Below are 27,303 nucleotides of genomic sequence, written 5' to 3'. Positions count from 1 at the left end.
TCCAAGCAGCTACAATTGGTGAGGAAAGGAATATGAACAGCAGCTCAGGTAAAGGAAAGAGCTGAGTGTGTGCAGTGGTATCGGCACGGGGGACATCCCCACATCATGGGGATGGGCTGATCAGAGGGGATTCTTCACTTTTTTCTGACATAAGAATAGTAAGTGCATTCCTGTGTACCTGGCTCATTAGCACTGGCTCTCCTACCTACACTATAAAGCACTGCCTTTTGGGAACAAACAGAATGGAAACTTTGAAGATGGATACAGTCCAAGAAGCAGCTGCTGTAGAAAAAAAAAAATTAAATAATCTGCTGGCATGTCCAGCCCAAGGCCACAAGATCAAAGAGGCCCTCACCTGATGCATATGGGTATCATGGCTTGCTCAGCTTGCTCAGGGCAAAAGTGATGTTGACCTGACTCTTCCAAGAGCCAAATTTGACCCAACAGGCACAGAAGAGCCACATCAAAGCGGCACGAAGCCATCTGCTGTGTTATTTCTCTCAGCCCTACCTAAACACACACTTTTTATTGTGTTTTCGCCAGATCCCCCACTACAGCTTATAGTGAGGGCTGGCAAAAGGGACTGTTTGGTAATGATTAATGTTGGGTCTTGGCATAGGCTGCTTTTTCATCATCATCTGCCCACCCCAGCTGTAACTGCTGCTTGCTGAGTTCTGTCCCCTCTCTTGTACCCACTGTGCTCCTTCTGTTCTTCTCCAGAGCGCTCACCATGGTCAATGAGACCCAGCATACCTGCAGTCCCAGCTCCAGCTCCAAGTCTGACGGTGGCAGCAGTAGTGGGAGTGAGAGCTCCAAGGACAGCTCGCGGTGCTCCACCCCTGTCCTCGACGCTGACCGTCATGAGAGGCTGCGGGAGAAGATGCGCCGGCGGCAGGAGTCTGGAGACAAGTGGTTCTCCTTGGAGTTCTTCCCTCCACGCACAGCCAACGCTGCTGTCAATCTCATCTCCAGGTGAGGGCTGCAGGGTGAGAGAGGGGAGAGGTGAAGTGTCTTTGGTGGAGGGCTGGGAAATAGCTCCATAGGCAGGCTCTGCCCCATGCTCTGTCTCCCCTTCCAGGTGATGAAGCAGGTAATGGGGCTGTGCTTTCCTGCTGAGGAGGGTAATGGACACCAGGTACCTTGTCTTCCTTGGAGACCCTGAAGAGTTAAGTGTCATGGTGGGGTTACTAAGAAGGCCAGACTGCTTCCCCTCTCCCTTGCTCTCTGAAGATGGAGCAACCCCACTGCCATGCTCTGGGGCTGAAGCAGAGTGCTGGGGGACAACACAGCAGAAAAGTACCGATTAAAAGCAGAGTATATTAATTAATGGACAGCGTGCCCAAGTCTCTGGAATAGAAACACTTGTTTTCAGAATCGTCCAGCCACTATGGTTTGTGCCTCTGTTACTGAGGACTGCAGTTTTAGCCCGAGATAGGTGTCCCCAGAGCTAAAGGTTGTCCTTGAGCCCTGTGGAGAGCCCCAGGAGCCACCGCGTACTCACCTGGAGGAGAAGAGGGAGTTTCAGAACTCTTTTTGTAACTGCCATATACCAGAGCCAGGTTTACTCTAAACAGAATGGCCTGTTCCAACCCAGAGCAGGAGGGACACAAGTTAGGGGAGCCTTTGTTTCTTCCATTAGGCACACTTGGGAACACAACAGAGATCTGGTTCATCTTTTTGTATTCGTGGCCTCTACAGTTAAAGCTGGGAGCAGGGGGTTGCAGCACAGTCTCCCATCTCAAAAGGAATGGGACTTGCATTGCTGTCTATCAGAAGACAGGGCAGTCTAATAGAGCATACTGGGAGGAAGTTTATTCTGCAGAGAACACTTAATTTGCCTCTTCTTCAAAGAGATTGTAAGCTCCTCCTCATACAGCCTTAAAGGATGACTTATCTACATTGGCCACTTGCAGTTTCAATACTTTTCTTGGTCTCTCCTGCTGCTGTCATCCAAGCTCTCTCTGCCTGTTGTTGGCATTCCAGCAGTGAGAGAGATATCCCAGGCACAGAGGGGACCTGGTGACCTGGTAGCCTAATGCAGCTCTAAAATCCACAGGTTTGACCGTATGGGAGCAGGTGGTCCACTCTTCATTGATGTGACATGGCACCCTGCAGGGGACCCAGGCTCTGACAAGGAAACATCTTCCATGATTATTGCCAACACTGCAGTCAACTACTGTGGGCTGGAGACCATCCTGCACATGACTTGCTGCAATCAGACCAAGGATGACATCACGGGGCATCTGCAGAAGGCCAAGCGGCTTGGGTTGAAGAACATCATGGCGTTGCGTGGAGGTGAATCCTTTTGTCCAGAGGTTGTTTTGCTGCTGTGTTCAATTCCAGGGTAAAAATGGAGAAATGAGATTTAGAGGCTCCTTCTGCTGTGGGAATTAAAGGTTGAGACTGCATTTCACCTGATCCCTTTGTTAGCAGTCCTTGGAGCTCAAGGGTAGACAAAAGCAGCCCATGGGCAAAACTGCAGACTTGGAGGTTTCATCTTGTCTTCCTTTCGATAACAAGAGGTTTTTACAGCAGTAGCAGATCTGAGTCCAGCAAACAGTTGGAGAGAGCTGTGTATTTGTTCTCTTTTCAGATCCTGCTGGTGAGGAGTGGGAGGAAGAAGTAGAGGGATTCAACTATGCTGTTGACCTGGTTAAGCACATTCGCAATGAATTTGATGATTACTTTGATATCTGTGTGGCAGGTAAATGCTTTTTATTGCAGTGTGGGGTAGGGTCTGCGAGAGGGAAATCAGCTCAGCAGTCCTTTGCTGGACCTGGGCCATGGCAGCACAATCAGATTGGCTCCTTTCTAATTTCTAATCTGTTGGCCTGACCACTGGGTTTCACTTTTTTTTTTTTTCTTTATCCCCCAAAGGCTATCCCAAGGGTCATCCTGAAGCAGAGAGCTACGAGGCAGACTTGAGGCACCTGAAGGAGAAAGTCTTTGCTGGAGCAGACTTCATCATTACGCAGCTTTTCTTCCGATCAGAAACCTTCCTCAAGTTCATGAAGGATTGTCAGGCCATTGGAATCACCTGCCCCATTATTCCTGGCATCTTCCCCATACAGGTGAAATCCGGTAATTCTGGTTTGGGGAGGGAATAAGGATCCAGGACGTGTTTGTGGGTCAGGGCCCAAGAGAGATCTGTTAATATCCTCCACAAAATTTCTGGGAAGTGAGAGTGCTAAACATGATAAATCCGTAGGTGGTTTGCCAAATTAAATTCTTAGGCATAAGAATTTAAATTCTTAGGTAATAAGAAGTTTACAAGGCTTTCTGTGCCCACGTGGCAGAAAGGGATATAAAGGACAATGGTCTACCAGTCCTAAGGTGTTAGGCATCACCCAGCACGCTGGGCTCAGGCAATGAGTAACGAAATGGGAAGAAATCACCTAAAGTGACATGACCAGGACTGTGTTACCGTCCTAGAGATGGGGCCTTGGAGTAGAATCCAGGAGCCCCAGTTCTAAATCTCTTGCCACAAAATTGAGATAAAATACCTGTGTTACTGGGATGATGGAAAGATGAAAATCCCCTGCATCCTCATCCAGGGCTACCACTCCCTGCGCCAGCTGGTGAAGCTCTCCAAGCTGGAAGTGCCTCAAGAAATCAAAGATGTGATTGAGCCCATCAAGGACAATGACGCAGCTATCCGGAACTATGGGGTGGAGCTGGCAGTGTCCATGTGCCGGGAGCTGTTGGACAGTGGGATGGTGCACGGGCTCCACTTCTACACCCTCAACCGGGAAGTGGCTACTACTGAGGTCCTGAAGCGCCTGGGCATATGGAAGGAGGACCCGAGGTGAGCAGAATATGCTGGCTTCTGTTAGTTCCTCTTTCACATCCATCCATCCATCCCGCCTACTGAAGCTCAAGCAATGGAGGGGTTGGCACCTCTCCTCTGCTGATTTTTTTTTCTTAGCATCTTTCTGCATTTAGCAGTTCACCCTTCCTGCAGGTCCCTGACAAAAGCTGGGAGGAATAGAGGGGACAGCTAAAGGAGTAATTCATTTTAGTCAATTGGCTTTAAAGTAACCTGTTCTGGAACTTTAAAAACATACTTTTAGAGCTGCCACTTGGGAGAAACATGTTTTTTGAGGTCTGTCACAACCCCTTGTACGGGCTACGTGCTATGCAAGCTCCTACTGTGGATTTCTAAGGTTCTGTGTGGCTGCCAAAGGGAATGTGGATTTCTCTGAGGCCACAGGCTTCAGAGGAAGCAAAGGAAAACAGCCATTTTTAGCAAGAAAAAACAGTTTCGCACAGTGCTTTTCCCTTACTTCTCTCCAATTTCAGCCATCAGTCCTGTACTTAACTATTTAATAGACACCAACTGAGCATCCTGTGAGGGAACTAAGTGGGAAAAGATTTTCCACAAAGGAAGAAGAGTTTTCTGTCCTACTTCTTGACAAACAGAAGTCTTCTCACGCCGGTACTTGGTCTCCCCAGAGGGAAAGTTCTCCAGGGGAAGGTCTTCCAGCCTCTAGTGGAAAGTCAGCAGAGGAGCTATGTTAACCTCTGCTCCTCCCCTGCAGGCGGCCTCTGCCCTGGGCAGTCAGCGCTCACCCCAAGAGAAGAGTGGAGGATGTTCGGCCAATCTTCTGGGCCTCTAGGCCAAAGAGTTACATCTATCGAACTCAAGAATGGGACGATTTCCCCAACGGCCGATGGTAAGCTGTCAGCCTGCAATGACACTCACGTAGAGGTGTGGTAGGAAGGCCTGCTCCACATCTGGTCTCTGTTGTTAGTGGGTGTCCTGGGCATGCTTTGGCCTTGACAAAACACGTGGCTTCTTGATAAAGTGGCCCCAGTTGCTTGGATTTGAATGAAGTGAGGAGAACAGCACCAAGATGTTGAGGCTTTTGGTCTCTAGGTGGATTTCACTGGATGCTGCTTTTCCTGGGTGACTGTCTTCCTGCATCACCAGATCAGCTCCTCTTCCTTAGTGGCCTGTTAATTTTGTTTGCTCCCTTTATAGGGGTAACTCCTCCTCTCCAGCCTTTGGGGAACTGAAGGACTATTATCTCTTCTACCTGAAGAGCAAGTCTCCCCGGGAGGAGCTTCTGAAGATGTGGGGAGAAGAGCTGACTGGTGAGGAAAGTGTCTTTGAGGTGTTCACATGTTACATCACTGGAGAGCCCAACAGGAATGGGCACAAGGTGAGTGATGGTCCAGGAAGGGATGGTCACTGTGGCACAGACAACAGTGCATATTTCCTTTTGCTCCTGGTACCACATTGTTCTTCTAAACAAGAATTGGCACTTCCTTGTCCAAAAGGACTTGCTGAAGTCTTGGAAGGGAATCCAACAGCCAGAGTTAGGGCTCAACATGAAAGGAAAGCTGGAACAGTATGACAGCACCAGTACTGACAGACTTCATTCTTAGAGTTGGGGATATCCTGCCCCTTGAAGCAAACCTGGGACTTGTGTCCTGAAGCAGGTGTCTTTGAGAGCATTAGGGCACTTCTGAGATCCTTCAACGTCCAGATGGTAACGAAAGGGATGTTACAGCCATTGTGAGCCATCCTTTCTCCTCCTGGTAGGTTACGTGTATGCCTTGGAACGATGACCCTCTTGCTACTGAGACCAACCTTCTGAAGGAGCAGCTGGAGAAGGTTAACAGACGAGGAATCCTGACCATCAACTCCCAGCCAAACATCAATGGCAAGCCCTCCACAGACCCCATTGTAGGCTGGGGGCCCAGCGGGGGTTACGTCTTCCAAAAGGTACTGTGCAACTCTCATCTAGGCAGCAAAGAGTTATGACCCAATTTGGTGTCTGTTAGGTAGGGAGGTCCTAGGCTTTCATCCAGATAATCCTTCTGCCTGCTCCTTTTCTTAATGCCTTCTTGCTGAGATGAGCCAAAGCTCCTTTGGTGTATTAAGAGACAGACTGTCATATCTCTATGACTTACTTCATAGTCATACTTACTCACCTCAAAACATCTTGTTTTTACTCCCAGCAAGTAATTATTAGTGACTTCTTCCTAAAGCAGGACTATGAAGTTTTAGATACAAACACATACCTGCCCACTGCACCTGATCCCATTCTGTGATGCAGGAAACACCCAGTTTGGGAGTCAGTGAGGGAGTATCTCTACCACCCAGCTTCTCATGGTAATAACTGGGCATTTAAAAATTTCCCTATCTGTTCTCCTCTAAGGCAGAGTTCTCCACCAGTTGTCCCCATGCCACAGCACTACTGCTGTGCTGTTTAGAGAGCTGCCAGGTTCCTCTTCTGGCCTGGGAGCAGTCTTATCTCCCATGCCTGCCTCCTACTGCCAAGCTTTCCAGGCCCTAGAGCCTCGCCACTAATGGCTGTGATAGCAATCTCCCATCAAGGTAAATGCAAAGGCAGTGGCTCATACTAGGAAACAAAGCAGCCTTGTTCAAAAGGGATCCAAACCTCTAAAGCCATGAGACTAGCAGATGGCAAATGCAGTTATGTTTTCAAAGGAAAAAATTCCCCTGAGGTGAGGGGAAATCCATCATCTCACACAATAGCCAGGAAATGGGGGGAGGGGAAGCAGTTGTTGGGAGCAGCCAAGCACAGAGCAGGCAGAGAGAGCAAGTACAGAATTAGGCTGTGTAAGCACACAGGAAGAACTGCGGACAAAAGATGAGGACAGGGAATGGTGGGGTGCTTGGGAGAGCCCAGCTGAGACCCCTGACTGCTGCTCCCAGCAGACTGGGCTGTTCGTAGGGTACCACAGAGAACAGAGGTCCAGCCCAGGCCTCTTCCAAGCACTCTCCTCTGGCACAGCCTGCTTCCCAGGCTGCGCTGTCAGGAACTCATTCCAGCCTGTCTGCTTACCTGGGTGCAGAACGGGAACAGCTTTCCTGGCCTGGCTGCTCCTGGCCTGTTACCTCTGCTCTCCCAAGTTATTTTTAATTTTTTTTTCCTCAGCTCTCTTACTCATTTGCTCAAGCCTCCTCTATAGTACCTGTTTCCAGGAATAGACATGCAAGTCTTAAGCTGCCTGGTTTCCAAGCAGCACCAGCTATACAGCTGTTCTCTTGGTTCCCTCTGAGTGTCCCATCCCTACCATGAGTAAAGGCTCTTCTTCTCCTTCCCCTTCCCCGCAGGCATACCTGGAGTTCTTCACCTCCAGCGAGATCGTCACGGCCCTGCTCAAAGTGCTGAAGAAGTACGAGTTGCGAGTGAACTACCACATTGTCAATGTCAAGGTGGGCTGTTGTTTTCCGGGCACTTTCCTTTCACCACCTTAGGAGAGAGGCACATATTCAGACCAGGTATCACTATGAACAAAGCGGGGCTGATGAAGGGAAAGCTGTGATGTGCAGCAGCTATCTGATCTCTTAACAAGGAGAGGGTAAACGCACTTGTTCCAACTCACTCAGTCCTTCCTCCAGCAGTTGGTTCAGAAAGGTTTTCCTTCCTTTGGCAGGGCCAGAATATCACCAATGCTCCAGATCTGCAGCCCAATGCTGTCACCTGGGGCATCTTCCCAGGCAGAGAGATCATCCAGCCCACGGTGGTGGATCCTGTAAGCTTCCTCTCCTGGAAGGTGAGTCCTCCCTCCCGCTGGACACACTGCTGTGATGCCCAGAAGTTCAGTGCCAGCTTTGGTTACAGTCTCTGACACTTCTTGTGGTTGAGCACTGTTGTGATATTAGCTTGCAGATGTTCAGATATTGCTCTTCCTGCTCCCTCAGTGTAAGGAGAACTTTGCTCTGGTAAGAGCTCTTGACAGACACCCAGTGCCCGGTAACCGGAGGCTCGGGAGCTGTCACTGTCACTGTCACTGTCCCCGCCGTGTCCCCCGGCGCTACGGGCAGCAGCTGTCCCTCCGCTCGCACGCACGGGGGCAGTACTGAGCCGTTTTCCTGCAAACACCTCTCCTCAGCTCTGACAGTTGTGCTCAGGGCACTCACTGACTGGGAGCAGGAGACTCCTCACTCAGCTCTTGCGATATTTACTGAGAGGAAACAAGCTCCAGGCCAACAGCCACAGGCCTGTCTGTCCTAAATAAAGTAATGTGAAAACAGAGCTGTGTAACGTGCATTACACCACTACAACATTTGTTTTTCTTGGCAGGATGAGGCCTTTGCACTGTGGATTGAGCAATGGGCCAAGCTCTACGAAGAGGAGTCGCCCTCTCGCATGATCATCCAGTACATCCACGACAACTACTACTTGGTCAACCTGGTGGACAATGACTTCCCACTCGAAAACTGCCTCTGGCAGGTTGTGGATGATACTTTTGAGCTGTTGAACTCCCCAGCTCAGCAGTGAAAATTCCTCTTCTAATCCTTTACTTCTTCCTTCCGTCCACTGACTGCGGAGAGAGAAAAAGCAGCTCCTGTGCTGATGGTCGACCACACACTCCTACACCCAGTGACCAGGACAGCGCTCTGATCTACCCACACTACGTGCTCTTCTGTCCCCAACAGAAAGGCTCCCTGACCCCTTCTCACGGAATGAGAGCCAGAACTGCCTGAACCTCTGAGCTGAGGCTCTAGACCGAGCTTGAAGACCAGCTCTGCAGGATGGAGAGGTGCTAATCATGGACATGGTGATTACACTAACAGGAGACCTCTTGTGTATCAATGTGATAAAACTGTGGGACTCTGGTAACTTTTTAAAGCCAGAAATGCTGCCTTGGGGGCAGAAACACTCCTGTCAGCAGTGCCTATGCAAGGAGACTATTTCAGCAGTTACCAACCCTGAGAAGAAGCTCAAGTTGCTTTTATATTGCACTCCTAAGATGTATTTCTTCATAACTGATCATATCAGGCTCTTTTGCACTCACTCCAGAAGAATATTCAAATTTCCTCCCTAACTTTTCTCCTTTTATTATATTTCCTATTTTCTTTTTGGTAGGAATCACACTATTTCTTAGATTAAGTACAATAAACTACAAAAATACAAATGTCTCTTGTACTAAGCTGTACTCTTTAAGTAGCAAAGACTCCTGTCTCTCAATCACCTGGGACAAGGGAAAGTTTTAGGAAAACCAATTGTTTTTGGGGCAGTTCTACCTTCACTTTCAACACATGCCCTAAGTAAAGTATGTACAGAGCTCCACAGTACAGCAAAGAAAGCTTAAATACTAGAACTTACCAAATGCAACCAGCTACAACCTTTGGCTTAGTTCTGCAAGGTCCCAGGAGTTGTGGTGGTCCTTTTCCAGTGCCTGTAGGGGAAGATAGCCTGTCCTTCCTGACCTAATGACTCTTAACAGCCTTAGGCCCCACAGCATTGAAATCAGGGCTTGGGGGAGCCAGGAAGGCCGCTTTGTGTGCTTAACAATCCTGCAAAGCTACCACAGGCTAGGAAAACAAGACCTTGGGGCAGTTCCCAGTGGGATTTTGAGATCCCTGCCATGCTGTGAGCATCTCTTTCAAACAAGCAAGGAAGAAAAGCCTTTTCCAGATTCTTCAGACCCTCTCATTACAGCTGTCTGAGACTGGGCTCATATATCCAGGGTAATTACAGGGCATCAATCACAGAAGCAAGTAATGGGAAGGTTGGGGGTCAGACACGCCTGTCTTGCCTCAGCAAAGCTTTTGGTGCTCAGCTGTTCCCAGCAGGTTTCTTCATCCCTAGCCCATTCAGCACAGAAAGGAACCAGCAGGAAGCAGTCAAGAGGTTGGCCACCCACTGAAAGGCTTAATGAAGAGCTGATGGACCTGGACAGGGGGAGGAGGTGGGAGCCATGTGGGAATCCCCCCCAGGGGAAGAGCCAAATCTAAAACTAAAGATCTGTGTTTGCACCTACCAAGGACAGCCTAGACTTTGGAATCAACAGGATGTAGCATTTCACATTTCTCCTTCTCATCTCTAAGACTGATGTACTTGCTTACTCCTCTGTGTGACACTAAACTCCTGTCCAGGAAAAAAAACACTGAATAAAGGGAGAGCCTGTAAGGTGGTTTTTTGACCTTTAATCAGAATTCCAGCAAAATCAGGGTCCAGAGGAGAAGAGAATGCAACCTCACAACAAAAGGGAATAACTTCTCTGTTTGTGCCTCTAGGGGGATGGGATATCAGTCCTTTAAAGAGGACCTTTCACAAGGTACCATCTCTTCCTGGTTGTCCCTTGGCTATCACACTCCTGCTTTTATCACGTGAGCAGAGCATTCGCTGTCTTGCTTGCGCAGGACCAGCCCTTTGTTGTGACAGCCAGCTGTATCCTCCACGTGTGCCGAAACCAGCCGCAGCTGCGGGCAGGCCACCGTTCAGCAGCGTCCTTTGTCCTTGAGCCGGAGTGCTGTTAGCTGCCACCACCTTCCAAAGGCCTTAAATAGTGAAGTGGACAAATCAAATACTCAGGTTACCCTTGAGGGGTTGCAGCCACCCTCACATACCCCTAAACAAAGCTTTTCCTCTAGCAATGGCTACAGCAGCTGCCTCACCGTTCTCCCAGAGCCCTGACCTGTCTCCCCTATCTTCCTGTAGCCTGTAAGTGAAGTGCAGAGTACAAATCAAAGTGTGAAAAGGAAGACCAATGCCCTCTAATTTCAGTACTTGCTCTGGTCTCATTAAAGGAGACCTCACCCTGCATGGATCTTTGGGAGGCAGGCAGAGGAGCAAACTGGCTATTTCAGCTCCAAGACTTTGCCTGCTCACTCAAATTGATAGCAATTTGCCTGTCCCTGGTGCAAGTCAGCACAGTCCTCCTGCACCAGCGTGGGGCCTGCTTCTTCACTGAGTGGGCTCTTGAGGGCAGGGGATTAGTGGATTAACATCTCTGATAACAGTGGAGCAGGGGGCACACGTCAGGGAAATTGACTGCTGACACAAAGCTTTGAAAAACACCCGAAGATGAACCCATATAAAGCTGGGAGCTATTTCCCTTTGTTATGGGCAAGTCCCATGCCTCCATGTATTCAACTTCTCCCTAAGCAAGTGCTTTGTGCAGGGAGAGAGATACAGAAAGTGACGGTTGTCCCTTCGAGGTGCTTTTTGGTCCACTGAAGTCCACAGAATTAAAGCAGTCATAAGTGCTTACCTGAGCCACTAGGCTCCTGTTTTCCTGCTCCAAAAAATTCCGCACCACACAGCTTTGTAAATGCCGTCTCCTCCACACCCTCCAGGCCTTTTCTATCAGCCGCTGCTGGTCCTGCCAGGAGAGAGGCAGCACACAGATGAGTTGGGCTCTGGCAGCCTAACTACCTCACTTCCCTTGCTTGCTTCCCACCTTGCTTCCAGTTCCTTTCCTGGGTCCCTCTTGAATGATTTTGCTTTGGTAACAAAAAAGCTGACTACTAACAAAGCTCTTGCTGAACTACTGTCTCCTGCAATATTGTGGCTAATTAAGCCACAGTACCCTGGGGAAAGGACAGTGCCCCACCAGTGCTCCGGCACAGCTCCTCGGTGACGACAGATGCGCTTGCTCTACGTGTGTCACCTCGTCCCACGGGCAGGTGAGAGCACATCTCACACCACCACCACCCAGGGAGCCAGACAGAACATGGGTCTGTTCTGTAGGTGGCCAGGGCCTGAGCAGAAAGGGAGGCCAAGTGACAGCCCTTGGGAGGCTGTGGACACCAGGGGGATGTATCAGGAACACAAATTGTAACACTTGCTGTGAACTTTTCGCACAGGCTACAGGCAATCTGTGCAATCCATCCCGTCTCAGTTTCCCATTTGTAAGATGGGGCAAAGCACAATTAAGTATGTGCATCTGCCAGTCTGCCATGCTGGCATTTCAAAGAGAAAGATGGCAAAAGTAGGCACTATAGCAAACCAGGATTTCTGGTGCGCACTGGAACTTGTTAAATCCCCAGGTCTCATCTCCCAGGATGTGTGTGAGGCTGGAAGCAGAGCAGGCTTGCCCAGTAACAGCCATCACCAACACTCTGGTGGCAGCACCAGATACTCACCAACACCTGAGCCAGCACCACCACCCTGCTGGCCTCTCTCCACTGATACCATGCCCTCGCCAGACAGCGCAGCCTCCTGTCCCGCTGGCACTGGCGAAGTGTCACTGTGTGATGCCACCACCTTAGATACTTCCTCCTGTAGGAAAGAGGGGAAAATAAGCATTATCAGCCCAACAGCTCTACAACAGAATCCTTCCCTGATAGCAGCAATCAGAAGAAACCCAGAGCCCTCCATTCCACTTACCCAAGCCACTTCTGATCCCTCTCCTCCAAGTCCACCTCTGCATTCTTCTCCTGGATCCTTGCAAGTGCAGGAGAGGGTCCTACCACACCAGGTCTCTCTACCAGGTGAGGGAGCAGTAGCCTTTCAGCCCTGTTTTGGTTTCTGTAGATCATCAGCCAGCGGTGAATGGCACTGGGAAAAAGCTCAAGAGGGACAGCTGGCGCTGAACCCTTTTCTCTGCCTCTTCTTTCTAAGAAAGAAAAGAGGAATCACACAGGAGCTAACCTCAGAGCTAGAGAGGGAGAGATCAGAGCTGCCATGAGCTCTTAGTCCTTTGGCTCCTGAGCACAGAAGGAACCCACAGAGTTCAACAGTTATCTGGCTGGCAAACACTATTCCCCTTCCCTCTTCACTCACGCTCCCCACATGGCCCCATGAAAGGAAGAGAGAAGGGGGCCATCTTCTTACTTATGGACCGAGACAGAGACATCTTCCTGCTCTTCCTGGCTCCTATCAGGGTACTGCACTGCCGTGAGCACTGGGAAAAGGCAGCTGCTTTGGTCCAGTAGTTGCAGGCCTGCAAACAGAAATAACACAGCTGCAGCCAAGACTAAACACAATGCACATGGACAGCACACACAAACTAGCCTTAGAGACACATTTATGTGTCTCTCCCTGCAGGTAGTTTAATGTGCTAGACCCCAGGCTGAAAACTGCACAGATGAGATCCCAGCAGGACTGACTCAGCCCTTCCAAATCAATCGACCTCTTTGTGGTTTGCTAGCTGTGAGCCTTTTGAAAAAAGCTGCAACTCTGACAGCTCGCTCTGCTCTGCAGGGACAGTGATTAGCCCATCTCATCTTTGAGCAGAGAGGAAGGAGTGCTCTCCTCTCTCTGGTCAAAATGTCCCCGTTCCTTGTTGCTGTGCTCCAGACAGTTGCTGCAATCAGTGCCAGATTATGGCGATGGAATCGCGTGCACAGTCTGTAAAGAATTTCAAGGCAGGGACTAAGCAGTCAGCACCAGTCAAACCCATGTTTTTACACAAGTCTTGTCACTGTGTCTCGGTGCCTAGTGACTCACCAAGGTCTTCACAAGAGAACAGGCAATTAGGAATAACTGTCTCATACAGATCTTCATCTTTTCTTACCTGTTTTACCGTAGCCACAGATCCCAGGCGCAGGGCTTGCTGTCCTCTGGAGGCCACTCGCCAGCGGTGACAGGCTTTGCCCTGAGAGGGTTCCTGCCACTTGTGGTTTCTCTCTCCCACCACCCGCTGTTGGACTCTCAACAATTTCACCCTCCACTCAGTAAAGCTCACAACTAGGAGATGGTGCTCTCTGAGCCTTTGAAAATGAGAGAGGGCTTCGTGCTGCCTCAGTCTACAAGCAGCGACCTGGGCCCAGGTGACGAGGCACCTGGAAAACAATACAAGCACAGAAAAGTGGGAGATGCCTAAAGCCACATTTCCCTGTCAGCACTGAACAGTCTATAGACCAAATTCCACCTTCTCATCCCACCCTGCAGCATTGCACCTAAGCGGTGGAAGCAAGTGAAAGAGCATTCAACAAGAAAAAATGTTGTTCTTATTATTCCTTCTGCAATCAGCACTTGCATATCTTTCTCTGTGTTCCTTATTTTTCCAGTGCCCTGTCCTTGGGAGGTGTAAGTTCAGACTTCTCACTACAGTTTCTTTCTACTAAAAACTTGCCCTCAGTCTGCTTTACATTCCCAGGACTGTTACCTCTCAAATCCTCAAAGCCTGGTAGTACATCTGCTTCTTTCTGGCCATTTTAGCATTTCCTTCTCTTCAAAGGCCTCCACAAACTGAATGCAATGTTACACTATGTTTTTCCTTTGCCTACAAACACACTAGGCTCCCCTGTCCCTACACATAGTGCATCCTTCAAAAAAAAAGAAAGGAAGGAATTAAATTAGTCACTCTTCAATCTTTCTCTGTGCCAGCAGATGACCTTTAGGATGATGCCTGAAGAAGGCTTTTTCCTTATGGGATGAGAATAAAACTGCTAAAATCTCCTTCAGCATGGAACCCAGCAGATTCCTTAAATCTGCCTGCTGCAGAACCAGGCTGCTTTTGAGACAGCAGCTTGTTGTAAAGATTCAGATTTTCATTTTTTTCTTGGCTGTCACAAACCAAGGGCCTGCGTACATGGCATGTGCAATGAGAATCTTTATGGAGACAATTTTATTCCAAAAAAAAATCAATGTCTATGGGAGTTACTATTAACAGCACTGTAAATCTGCACCCAGAATAATCTCTCTATATCTTGCAGGCTGACGCAGAGGAGGCCAGTCTTCCTCTGCAACCCCAGAAGCCAATCTGCTTTTAACTCCTGGCTTATCCTTTTGGTTCCTTGTTCCACTTGGACTTTCATTATGCAAATCACCCCACTGCACCATAGGGCAGAGGTGTAAATATCCTCTGCCTGGCAGGCTTCTCTGAAGATCAAGAGAATCTATTGCAGGTTATCCTAGCATGAAAAATGCCCCCCTCAGAAGAGACAGGGCTCAGCCTGTACCATATCCAGGTGAGAAATTAGAAGCGCTCTCTCATCAAAGGAGAACTCGGAAGGAAGATTAATGGTGGAGACGCACTCTACAGGAAGGAGAAACATTAAGGACTTCTCTCAAACACACTCCCCACTAGGGTGCCACCACACAGATTGATTTGCAGAAGAAAATGCAACTGGGTAGGGTGAGTGCGGAGCCTAAGCATCACAGCCACTAAGGTTTTACTGGGTTTTTAGTTGCTCTTTCCTTTGCAGATCTTTGTTTCCCCTCAGCCTGAACCTGCAATTCAAAAGGAAATCTGCTAGGGCTAAACCTGCTTTAAATGAATCCTTGGCATAAATAATCTTAATCATTCTTATCCTCCTGAATTATCTCCGAGATCCACGTGAGCAATTCCTGGTTCACTGCAGCTGGACACTGCTGCGTTTCAGGCAGACAGTAGCCTCACACAACAAAAACCACAAACAAAACAGATTTCAATGAGAAAGCTACTGAACAACAGCTAAGAGAGAAAAGTAGTTGTTAACGACTAGCAGCAGATGCCTTGCTCTTCAGATTAAATTCTTCTGTTTTCAGGATCTTCACCACAATATAAGACTCCAAAACATACTACAGCTTCACCTATATTGTAACTAACACCAAGATAAATCGAATATTGCAGTTCTCCCTTCACAGGCCTTACTGAATAGTGCTTTTCTACTTTTATTAAACTCAATTTTGCATATTAGTTTAAAATAAAATCAATATGCTGCCCCCAGAATCTAGAAAATTCAGGTTTTTAAACATCAAATCTCTGTAAGACCTCTTCTGCCCATTACCATTTCCACAAATACTGAATAATTCCAGTAGAAGTATGACTTTCAATTTTTTAAGCTACACAAATCTGTTGCACCTCCCTTCCTTAGTTTACAAATACCCCACTGCATAGCTAATACTGAACAGAAGTTCTGGAAAGAAGAGAAGTTTTGAATGAGAAGAACAAGATGGGGAGTGTGAGGCTAAGGGTAACAGACCCCTTGGTGTAGGAGCACCCCCAGGGAAGCACTCCTTCCGAACCTCCATTTACACACAAGTTAGCTGTGTGTTCAGACCCAAGCTCTGCTCTGAATACACTGCATTCTCTGCTACATAAATTGCTCCTCACTCAACGACTCCCTCAGAAATGCTTTCAGGGCAGGAAACAAACCTGTGCAGGAGAAGACGTTCCCAGAATAAAGCTGCATATTTCTGCTTCCTTGTTTGGCAATACCATGTCTGCAGGACCAGCCTCTTCTTCTCCCGGCAGCTGTGCTGAGCCCATCGCTGCTGCAGCTCTCTCAAAGCACGCTTCCCTGAGAGAACACAAGAGCTTGCTGAGTTGAGCCCAACAATTTTTTCCTTCCAGAGTCCAGACAAGAGCAAATGACACATCTGCTGCAAATACCAAATGGGACCAGGCTTCTAAGATTTTCTGTTGTCTCTTTAGCAGCTGAAGAGACTTTTCAACTCACCTTGTAGTTTTTGTCTACAAGGCAGTCAGACCTTATTTTATTTTTTTTCCCCCCGCCCTTCCCCAAGCAAGGGATCACAGATCACTTCCACTCTCATCTGCAAGGTGGTTTTCCATCCAAAATTGGGAGTTTCTTCCCTGGCAGTATTAGCACTTAAAGCACATGGAATCCCCTGAGTGATTGTTAAGCAACCACAAAAGATATACCCTGCTTCCTGCAAAGCCTGACTGTTGGATCTGCTCAAGCTTGGAATGCTGCAGCTGAACTCCATTTAACTCCTCAGCTGCTAAAACACACTGCTTGAGCACTCCTTTGGTAGTGCAGGTAAAGTGAGATCCACCCTTTTCCAATCAGCTGTCAAAGGAGCATCTCCTTTAGCATAAAGCACTACAAACCAGCAGGGCACGTGTCCTGCTTGTAATCACAAGAAGGCAGTGACACAAGCACTGACTAAACCCTGGACTAGCATGTGCCGTTCTAGAGAAGCAGTGGACAACCAGAAGTAGGACTTTCTCCATCCCAACCATTTCCACAGCATCCCCCCCTTACAGACACAAGTGCTGCTGTAGGAAGGGGTAACTCACTTTGCCAGCAGGAATGCCAACGCCACAGAGCATCAGCAGTCATCTGGTGAACGTGACACCTGAATCTCCGGTCAGCTTCCACTTTCTGGGCCAGCCTCCTCTTCCACAGGCTGAAAGCCATCTGGCAGCAATGAACTCGATGTTTTAGGGCTGCTGCTGCTTTTTGGTTCTTGTTTTCCATGACCCACTGGTGCCAGCTGAGAAAGGCTCTGAGAAAGACAAAGGTTGTTGCACCAACTCTAGGAACAACTCGCACAGACTCACACCCTTGTAACTGAAACTTTAACAATAAACATACACATGAGGGAGCTTAGGAAATACATCTGATCTGTTAACATCCTTTCCCCATTAAGTGTCAGGGAAAATGATGGACAAGGCAGGTTGTTGGGAGTAAGGTGCTCTGTCCTGGCTGTGCCAAGCCTTCAACTTCCGAATGAGCAGACAGCAAGGCCAGTTCAGTGGAGAGGAAGTTAGCAGGGGGCTTGTTATCAGTGGTGCTGGGCTTGCTCTAATTTGTGAGGCATCCCATCAAACCAGAAATTATGGTGTTCAGATATAATGATTTTAAAAGAGGAAAGACAACCCCAAAATAATGGCCTGCAAAACTCCCACTGAAGACAGAAAAAGATATCTAAAAGAATATTCTTTTTAAAAAAGCAAATATAGAGCTCTCAACAACAGCTTTAGGTAACTTCTGGAAAGCACAATGCCTACCGAGACAGCTGAACGAGCCTGCAGTACTGCTGGGCCTTTACAAGTTGCTGAGTTCGAGCTGACCAGACAATAAAGTACCTCTGCAGGCAGCATCTCTCTGCTTGGTGCCAGCAACTCTTCACCTCCTTGTCAGAACTGCAGTCCTGTAATCCAGAAAAGCAAAAAATGGCCTTGAACTGCTCCTGTAACACAGTCACTCCATGCAGCTCAGCCCTTCCTCCTTGCTGCTGTGACTTCTGTGGTTGCCTAACTCCCTGCTGCTAACCCCCCCACACCGCACGAACACCCAGACATGATGGTCTAACATATCCCTTTTAAATCCTTGACACACGGCCAATTTCCAACTCAGCTGGTAAATGGTAGGCAAGAGTTACTCTGAGAAATGCCTTAATCTCCTAAACCTTGGGAGATTAGAGAGAAGAGATAATAACAAAGAAAGAATAGCAGTGAGACCTTCCATACACTGATACTGAAACGCAAAGGCTCTTCACTAAATCGTGTGTTGCAGAAAACATTTGTACATTTCCATGCACTGTACCACTTCCCAGCCTTACCTCGTCCCATGGAGAGTAACCTGTGAGAGGCTGGACATTGTTGTCTGGACTCTGCAGTGCCAGTGACTGGAACTGACCTCCCACAAACCAATTTCTTCTGCAAGACAAAAGTGCCAGGGGAAAAGGGAAAGAAAGAAGAGGATAAAGCATCCGGAAGGATGCTGTGAGATGACATCAGGGACTGGCCGCAAGGAAGGAATTCAGCCAGACCAAACAAGGGGCAACTGCTACCAGCATCCCAAGGAACCAGTCTCCAACTTACCCATACCCAATACTCCGTGGAGGAAAGGATGCCTGCAAGTACAGGTCCCCTCCCAGCTCAGCTGGCAGCTCTGCGCACTGGTGTAGTTGCAGGAAAGAACTGTAATATGGCATGTGTGTGACATCCTCAGCAGGCAGAAGAGAGGAGAAGCTCTGCTGGCTGCTGTCACTAAAACTGTATTCCTGCAGGTATGGAGGGAAAAATGTGCTGTAAGGTAAGTGTCCTCACAATGAAATCACTTAGTTAAGTTATGACCTTGCCATTTACTCCTCTTTTTGCCAAGGATTCAGGAAAATCTAGTATGCATCCAAAGGAACTGCAGGCTAGCAAGTACAGCTCTGGACTGCAAACAGGTGAGTCATAGGGAAGTTATTTCTACACTAGTTATTTCAATACTGAGAAAAGGGGAAACAGGCATGGGCACTTTCTCAGCGATGAGGCTCTTTGTACCTCATCCCTTCCACCTTGCAGCCACAAACATGAGCAAGTGCACAAGAAAACCTCACTGAGAACTCACTCAGCACCTCCCCAGTCACTAAATGATGAACCAGGAAGGGTACAAGAGAAGTGACTTTACAATTGTTGATTACATTTCAAGGAGACTCTACACGCTTAGTGCTCTTCAGGCCTAAATACTAAGCACGACACACCTTGAAACAGAAATTTCCCCCTGCAGAATCCCAGCAATTTAATACCTCAGAGCAGTCTGGATGTATCAAGACCTCCTAACCTTTTCCAATGAGCTTTGAGAGGCCTGAGTAGCTGGAGCACTGCTGTCAAAACCAGAAGATGTTGAGAGGTCCTCAGAAAACAGCATGGCAAGAGGCTCTTCACAGACAGTCCTGTGCAAGTGCTTAGGACTTTGTTCAATTGTCTTCAGCATGAGGCACTTTTGGTGCCACAATTTCAGAGCTTTTCTGAGTCTACACTGCTCCAAAGTCTGAGAGAAAGAACTGAGACAGAATATATTGAGACAACAAAGTGATTGAAAAGGGATAGAGAGGGGGATACTAGTACAGACATGATGGATGCCAGAAGTAAAAGGGGTTCTTCCAGAAGGACCAGAAGGAAAGTCAAGTGGACACCACTAATGAGGGCAGGGCTCAGGAACTGGCTCTTCTTCACTCACTCAGCTCTGTGATGCTCGCACAGCCTTGCTTTCCACAGCAGATACACTCTCTGGAGCTCCACCTTTTGGCAGACGTCATCAAGAGAGTAGCCCATTTTCTCTGGAAACCGTCTCTCTACAGTCCACAATGGCTGATCTTCATGCCTTTGTGTCATAGATTTGTCAGCTACTGAGCTTATAACTGGACCTTAACCAGTTGCAGAGAGTGACAAGAGAGAAAGTTTGTCAGAAAGCATCCCTAACAAACTCAGCCCAGTGCTCAAAACGCTTCTTTTCAGCAAAGTTTAAGACTTTCTGCTAGGTTTATGAAGCGGAGCAACATATCTCCCTGTCATCTTCACTGTCATGTACAACAACTAGTCCTCTGTCTGCTCGCTCTAGTTTGTTAATACCACATATCATCTGAGTTTCTCTGTTACGGGATTGTTTTCAGCCGGTTTTCACCAAGACGAGGAAGAAGCCTAAGCACCTCCAAATCTAAGATCCTGCACAGACCCCAAGCTGCTTACCATAATGCTGCCGCCACTGGAGGAGGAAGTAGTTCACCATTGCCTGCTTATCATCTTCTCTGACCTGCAGCATCTGAAGCCACCGCTGGAAGTATTTCCTCAGTGATATTGCTCTGAGATGGGCCAGGCTGCACCTGTAAAGTGCCTTCTGCTCAACAGTCTCCTTCCATGCACTGAAGCACCTGAGAATACCAAGGGAAAATAAAACCACATGGAAAACCATGTAAAGAGTGTACACGTCTCCTCCTGAGACTGGGTTTAGTTCAGTAAAGACAGGCAGAAGTTGTCATCTTCTGAGCTTCCATTTGTTTATTTCATTAAAAAGCCACCATCATGCTTAGAGCACTGCAGCACTATGGCTGCTCTCAGATTTGGTATTTCAGGATATCAAAGGTAAGGACCAAAAATCTTTAGCAGTGTGTAGGAGGCAAGTCATAACATCTCTGGCCACAGTAGTTCATTTTCATGTTTCTACCCCTATTTTCATCTTTATTAACTCCTAAAACAAAATAATAGACAGCTTTAAGATGGAACAACCCATCACTGGATTGGCTCTATCATTTCTTGGACTTTCACAGTGAACTTTTCACATGAAAAATAGATCTCATCAACTTACCGGGAGACCAAGTTTCTTTGGATCTGAGTTCTCAGTGCTAAAATCTGTTCCATCTCCAAGCATCGGGAACGCCACAAACAGAAAGTGTTTCGTAGCTTCTTCTTTTTCAGGAGAGCCCGAGCTTCCAAAAGCCTGGCTTCCTCTTTGCTCAGTAGTTCCTTCTGTAGGCGCCACAGTCTGAAAGCTGCTGTGTTGCAGGGCAGGAAGAGATTGACGGGAAGAACAAGAACTTAGAAGAACTTTAAACTTAAGTGTCACACAACAAAAACCCCCTGGTTGAACTCTAGCTGCCTGAAAAAGGGCACCTAAGGGAGACAGCTCACATTGCTGGAGCAACAGCATCTGCTGCAGCTGAATTAATACGAGGAACAAGGCAAAAGGGGTATGACACAGTGAGTGGGGCACCCCCCACCATCACAGATACTGGCCCAGCTATTTGCAGGATCAGGTTCTAAAAGATTCAGGTCAAAGCAACAACTAGACACAAACCAAGAAACACAGTGAAATGGTGATTACCTCCAAGCAGTTCCAAAGCTATGGAACGTGTGCTTACCTGCTAGCTGCCTCATATCTCTGATTGCTTGAGCTCTCAAGCAGAACTCGTCTCCTCTCTGCTTACGATGAAGCTGTGTCCACAGACCTCCCTCCACCCTGAAAGAGCGACAAGCATGCTTTAACATCCTTCTGTCCAAAGAGGCACTCATAGAACAGAATCCAGAGCCCGTCTTTTCTCTAAGTAGCTCTCTCTTTTTGTCTGGACCTGTTCTTCTGTCTTCAGAATCAGAGGGCACAACAAAAAGGTATTTCTTTTGACACCTCTTCTGTCCTGCTAGAGACCAAATCTCATTCACACCTGTATCACATAAGCAGGTGATAGCTGAACTCGGGAAATAGTACAGGAGTATTTCTGTCAGACACCCAAATCAGACTGAAAACACTACTGCACAGAAGCTCTGAAATAGGATTGTTTCATTCTTAAAACTAATTTATTAATTCTTGCAGTGCTTATCTGCAGCAATATATCCAAGGACCCGGAAACAAGTTTCCCCCCATTTGAGAAAAAGTTCTCTGTGTGTTTCTAAACCTCCACTTGTCCAAGATAACAGGAAGAGAATGCTCTCAGCTTACCTACAAGCCTGCTCAGCTTCTTTTGAGTATCCTACTGTAAGCTGCTGCTGAGCTGAGGTTGTCATAGTTGCTAATCTTCCTACTCCAAAAAATCCCACCGATGAACTTTGGGTACAAGAATATGGCTCAGGCAGTAGAGGTTGATTCTTGCTCTGTTTTACCACAGCTTCCTTCCACTGAAGGAGAAACCACAGCATTAGAACAAACTGCAGGCACAGTACCAGTATCAGGGTCCACATTGCTGAATTTCATACAGGGTACCCCTTCCTCCTCCCTGTCCAAATAGGATTTCTGCCTTTTCTGACTGCACAACAGAAAACTCATGGCTTCTACTGTCCCTTGCCCATCCTCACCCTGCGAAAGCTGACAGCTAGCAGAGCCCAGGCGTGTCTCTGCCGAGCTACCTCCAGCTGCATCCTCCTCTGGTGCACAGCCCACTTCAAAGCACCAAGGCCCTTCCGAAGCAGTTGCTGTCTGTAAAGCTGCCTGGCTGCAGCTCTTTTCCAGAGGATGTGTCCCCTCCATGCTTGGAAACATTTAGTTAGCATTTCTCTGTCACACAAGTGCTGGAAACTTAAAGAGAAAAAACCAAAAGTGAGCTCCAGTTAACAGAAAGGAAAGTCAAACACAGCCAGGAGGTGGCAATCGAAATTCAACTGTCAAGCTGAAAAAAGGTATTTCAAATCATTCTAAAGGGTGAAAAACCTGCAGTCTCACACCAATTTAAGGTATCACTGTTACTAAATTGGTAGCAATCACACACATCTTATCCAGAGATCAAAAATTTGAATCCCATCTGATGGATAAGCCCAGTTCTTGATCTTTGCTAACTATGCAGTGAGCATGCTGGGTATTGCTGCACTGAAAAGTAGCATATATGGTAGCAATGCTTTTTCACTGTTAGCAACAGCCAATGATGAATTTAGAAGCTGGAATTTAAAGGATACAGAAATTATTTTTTAGAGCATGTTCCATTCTAGATGGCAACTCTTTGAAAACAAATGAATATAGCCTCTGAGCCAACCATGGCAGAATAATGTAGGTTAAGTCTTTACCTTACTTACCTAAGGTAAGTTTTCCTCCCCTGTTAACTACCAGCACATTGATATATAAACACAGAGTCTTTTTACCTTTGCTCATTCACCTTCAATGACCAGAAGCTGTTCTCTGAGACCTGTAAACAGACAAAAGACAGTAACTCACATGATTATTCACAGTACTCTGTTGAAGGATTTGTCTGTGCCCAGCATGGTAATTCATTTTGGATGGAGACCAGAACAATGCTGCCTCAGGACAGTGTTATTACATCAGATGCCTTTGACACTGCCCCTACCACTGCTCTGGTGAATACTCTCACATGATTCAGACACAGAAAAGCACAACAAAATGGAAATGTCAGGGCCCTGCAACTATGCAAAGAGTAAAAACCAGTTTAGTGCTTTCCCTCTGCAAGTAGATACAGAGAATATAAATAGGTGTTCACATTCCCAAGAACAACCAAGTTAATGAGCTGTTCTTTAGGAAGAAGCCTGCACACAGAAAGATGCATATGTTGGGATGGAGCAGGGCCATAAGAGAGGAAAATCTGGCCATTCAGTGCCAGAAAAAACTGTAGGACAAGCATCCCCATCAAGTCTGCACCTCTAGCAAGAAGTGGAAAGAAGCACAAGTAATATCTGTAAACAGGGATGCTACGCAGTGAGTACACCCTTACCTCTCTGGACACAGTGTCCTGTGTCTGGTTTCCTTCTTCACAGCACTGTGGTTCTTTGGCACTCCTCTCTGCAGAAGGTTCTTCAGACTGGTCGAGATTGGCATCAGCGTCCCAATTCTTCCAGCTGCTTTGGTGGGAGTGTTTGTTTCTCCTTACTTCTCTGCTCACATTCATGTCAGAATGTCCACCATAGCCTTCTTCAACGTGAATACCGAAAGGGCTGGACTGGCTGCTGCCCACCAGACCCACTCTTCTGGCTGCTCGTGATCTAGAGTCACATACCTCTCCCGACTCTTTGCTGGACTTAACACGAGGTTCAGATTTGTTGACTCCTACAGATTTAATACTAAGCTGCTGGACTGGTCTGAACTCTTTCTCTCCAGGAGGAGAAGTGACTCTCACGCACACTTCCCTTGGGGTCCCATACATGGCTACACCAACATTCATTTGAGCACCCCCCAAATCTGTCTCTAGTGACACCTGCAAACCCTCTGGACACAAACTGGCTGGAAGGTCTTTCTTCTGAGATGCAGCACATGGGGATGCCCCATCAGATGTCTCTTTGCCTTTAAGAACCTTTCCAGGGGAATGACTTTTTGTATGAACATAAAGACTACCAGTTTCCATAGTTGGCTTTGCCTGGGACTGGCATCTGAAATAAGGGGAGCAACTGTAGAGGGAATCTGCTTCTGTATCCACTAGCCTGCCAGAGCCCACCCCAGAAGAGTGGGTTTTTGGCTGGATGTCACCTGAAATTTTGGTTCTCCATGTATTTGAGTCAATGTACCCATATCTGTGAGAGACAGAGAGAGGTTCTGCACAACTGAAGTCCCTTGTCACTGCACCAAGGCTCCAGTCTTTAGCAAATGGGACACCCCATTTCAGTCTTGCCTGAGCAGCACTGGTCTTCACTCCAGCTAGCTGTTCTCCTATGCTCAGGATACTAGGAGATGAATCATCAGCAGCAAAGCAGAAACTGCCACTGACTGGAGAAGACTTGGGCTCCAGAGGGACAGAGCCCCTTATCCCCATCAAAGCAGTTTCTTGCTTAAGCCTCTGGATGGAACAGTACAAGCCAGCAGAAATCTGTGAGGACTGCAAAATAGATTGAAGGGACTCCAAACTAGATGGATCGAGATCCCCCAAGGTCAGGGCTGAACTACAACAAGCATTCACACTTTTACTTGAGCTCCTTGAAGGAGGACACACTACTGATTTGTCCCTGAGAGGGGAATCTACAGTACAAGATAACAAGCGTGCATTGACCAGTGAAGGGTTCACAGGATCCATACAAGAAGCAGCAAGAGGCTGATGCTGTTGTTTTTCAACAGGATAATCACTATTCTTGTTCCTATTTTCTAAGCAGCGATGACGAGCAGTGAGTATGGAGCAGCTACCAGCTACCTTTGCTTTCTGATGGTGGTGTCGAGGAAAGTCAATACTCTTACCCCTTCTCCTTTCTAAACTGTAAGTCTCAAAGTGTGAGTGTTTCTGAGGGAGATTCACAGCAGGGAGCGCTGACAAAGCGAGATGGGGAATCCTGTGAGCCACACACTTTGAGCTGTGCTGCTGCAGCCTAGGGCACAGATTATTCTGCTGCAAGGAGCAGGAACTGGAGAACTGACCGGTGGTGTCCTGGAACGGCTGAGAAGGGCAGGAGAGATTAGTCTTTCTCAGACTAGGATCTCTCTTCCCAGCTGGCAGAGGTGTTGTACACAGACGGCCTTGTTCTGCTGCCTGGCTGGGAGTTACACTGAACGCCGCAGCCTCAAACCAGCGATGAGAAACGTCCACTGGACTTCTAGTGCCCAAATACAGATCAACATTCACATTCTTCTGAATGTTTCTTTGCTCTGAAGAAAAATAAGAAGAAATATAAACAAAGGAGCATGCGTATTTCTCCTCATATCTTGCCTAGTTTGCCAAAGGCTTTGGGTACTTTCCTTATGAATTTCTTGTCTCCAGTCCACCAGCCTCAGTCCTGAAAGCATTACAGACACTACTGTCCTCCTGTTTCTCAGCAGACAATCATGTCTGGCAGAGCAGGAATGACTGAAGGGGACAGATTCAGTTCTCAACAGAAAACCTGGAAAACAAAGACTTCCAGCATTATGCATGCACCTGCAGCCTCAAAAAGAACTTGCTGCTAGGAAGGCCAAACGGTCCTGCTGCCAAAACAAGGTGGTCTGTGGCCACTTTTCTGGAATGCTTTATATCTAACCAGATCTACATGGCAGCAAACAAGAACAGGTCTAAAAGAACGTGTTTTTACAGAAGTCAGAGCAACATGGTTCCAGCTGGAGTACAATGCTTACCCCTCTTCACTGATTGGAAATCCAGCTCGGATCTCCTCCACGCTTGCATCTTCTCCAGGGCTGATAGGAGAGGTAGTGCCTCTACCTAAGGTACTGTTTAACCGCTTAACAAGTGAAAATATGCCCATGTATTATGCTACAGCCCTGCAAATGTTCAAGGCTATGCAGGCAAAATTCTTCTTGTCCACCCTAAAGCATGAAACCATGTTTAGACATCCAGAGAATCTATATCGTCCTCTAACCTGGAAGAGTCACAGGACAGATGGAAGACCTACTTTGCAGTCTAACTGCTAAGTCAGATGGTTACACATTTAACACTGGTCCTGAGCTCTGATTTGTAAGTTGCTGCTAACAGGTAAGTGCAATTTGAGGGCACTGCGCTTTCATTCCCTCAAGTCTTAAAAGCAAGATGTCAATCACGCTGTCATTCTAACCACCATTCTTTTCCACTTTCCTTTTAAAAAATGAAAATGGCATTGTGAAGAGACACACATACCTATACCAGCATAAAAAACCCCAGTCACTCTGAAAAGAAAGAAATAACACAGCCTGTGAAATCAATGCCCGTTGCCTTTTTCAAACATACTCGAATACCAGAAAGCCTCTTGTCAAATTGCACTCTGTTTCCAGACTATGTTTATCTCTTCTAAGTTGCTTTTCTAAGAAAGCATGTGACTCTCAGTCATCCCTGTTTGCAAACAGCCCGCTTGTCCTCACATGCAGACTCTTGCAATAATCAGCACAAACTGGGGAGTAAACTCAATTACTAAAGCAACAGGAGATAGTAATGGAGTGTTGTAATTATCCTTGGGAACTGCCATTAATGCTTCTCATACATCACTAACTGTACCATGAACAGAAAGATCTCATTATTTTTTCCAGACAAGTAGAAGTCGGCAATTACAGAGTGAACGGAGAAAGCATGGCTGCCTTCTTTAGGGTGCCTATCACTGCATGAAGTATAACCACAAAATGCAGCTGACTGGTGTTCCACAGAAGCACGCCTTGCATCCCAGGAATATCTAGCCAACTAATAATGCATCACAAGAGGGTGTTATAAAGGATTTGAATTATGAAAGAACATAAAACCATCGTGTTTATCATTGCTGTTTTGCTCCATGAACACCTGGAACCCGGCACTGGACTACTACTATGCTCAAGAACCTAGACATACCTATTTTCTTTATAACTCATTTGATCTTTTTAGTTCTCCATTTCAGTTCTTTCTGCCAGGTATCAAGTTGTCAACACATTGCTGTATTATTTTAGGCACTGTTCTTCACCTCACTCGTGTCTAATTTCAGTCTCACTGAGATTAGGAAGACATAGCATCCTTTAAAAATCATGTTTGTCTTCCCAAATTTGCCATTCATGACTTGAACATAGCCACTTTTAAGCAGCAGTTAATCTTACTCAAAGGGCAACAAGATTTTATGAAGTGCTTTTTAAAAACTTCTGCTAAGACCAAAAGAGATACTTGAGGCAAGCCAGAGATTTTGTGAACTGCAAAATCCATGACCAATGGATTTCATATTAGCTTTGATGTTTCCAACCAAAACATTTAACGCATGCTTACTATGTACACTTTGCAGCAACACACTAATGCATTAAAACTTAAAAGAAATACAATTAAGCTAACAAAAATTAAGCTGATCAACATACTTCTGTTGTTTTAAGCAAAA

General features: G+C 47.1%; 2 protein-coding genes across 4 annotated transcripts; one reads left to right on the top strand and one right to left on the bottom strand.

Moving 5' to 3' along the window:
- Positions 1–707: 707 nt before the first annotated feature.
- Positions 708–8,899, top strand: MTHFR (methylenetetrahydrofolate reductase (NAD(P)H)). 2 transcript variants are annotated; one of them, XM_014941523.1, is made up of 12 exons: positions 836–972; positions 1,079–1,165; positions 2,057–2,295; positions 2,594–2,704; positions 2,878–3,071; positions 3,555–3,805; positions 4,539–4,673; positions 4,982–5,162; positions 5,546–5,728; positions 7,088–7,189; positions 7,411–7,530; positions 8,061–8,899. In XM_014941523.1, exons 2-12 carry the CDS (start codon positions 1,125–1,127, stop codon positions 8,256–8,258), a joined length of 1,755 nt encoding a protein of 584 aa, XP_014797009.1. In that variant the 5' UTR covers positions 836–972; positions 1,079–1,124; the 3' UTR covers positions 8,259–8,899. The 2 variants fall into 2 exon arrangements, with proteins under 2 accessions (XP_014797008.1, XP_014797009.1); XM_014941522.1 differs by lacking the exon at positions 1,079–1,165 and having other exon boundaries at positions 708–972.
- A 991-nt stretch (positions 8,900–9,890) lies between these two features.
- Positions 9,891–26,954, bottom strand: LOC106887666 (chromosome unknown open reading frame, human C1orf167). 2 transcript variants are annotated; one of them, XM_014941332.1, is made up of 20 exons: positions 23,307–26,954; positions 22,723–22,766; positions 21,946–22,165; positions 21,593–21,768; positions 21,018–21,115; positions 20,465–20,651; positions 19,849–20,030; positions 19,340–19,526; positions 18,941–19,163; positions 18,211–18,392; positions 17,949–18,045; positions 17,395–17,537; positions 16,681–16,889; positions 15,793–15,937; positions 13,225–13,492; positions 12,543–12,651; positions 12,096–12,324; positions 11,852–11,987; positions 10,978–11,088; positions 9,891–10,264 (listed from the first exon to the last, which is right to left on the bottom strand). In XM_014941332.1, exons 1-20 carry the CDS (start codon positions 24,594–24,596, stop codon positions 10,205–10,207), a joined length of 4,296 nt encoding a protein of 1,431 aa, XP_014796818.1. In that variant the 5' UTR covers positions 24,597–26,954; the 3' UTR covers positions 9,891–10,204. The 2 variants fall into 2 exon arrangements, with proteins under 2 accessions (XP_014796818.1, XP_014796819.1); XM_014941333.1 differs by having other exon boundaries at positions 20,465–20,648; positions 23,307–26,953.
- Between the last annotated feature and the right edge of the window lie 349 nt (positions 26,955–27,303).

This window comes from Calidris pugnax, unplaced genomic scaffold (genome assembly GCF_001431845.1).
Source record: "Calidris pugnax isolate Ruff unplaced genomic scaffold, ASM143184v1 scaffold82, whole genome shotgun sequence".
NCBI lineage: Eukaryota > Metazoa > Chordata > Aves > Charadriiformes > Scolopacidae > Calidris > Calidris pugnax.
Note: the sequence above shows the minus strand (reverse complement) of the source record. Positions and strands in the feature narration are given on the sequence as shown.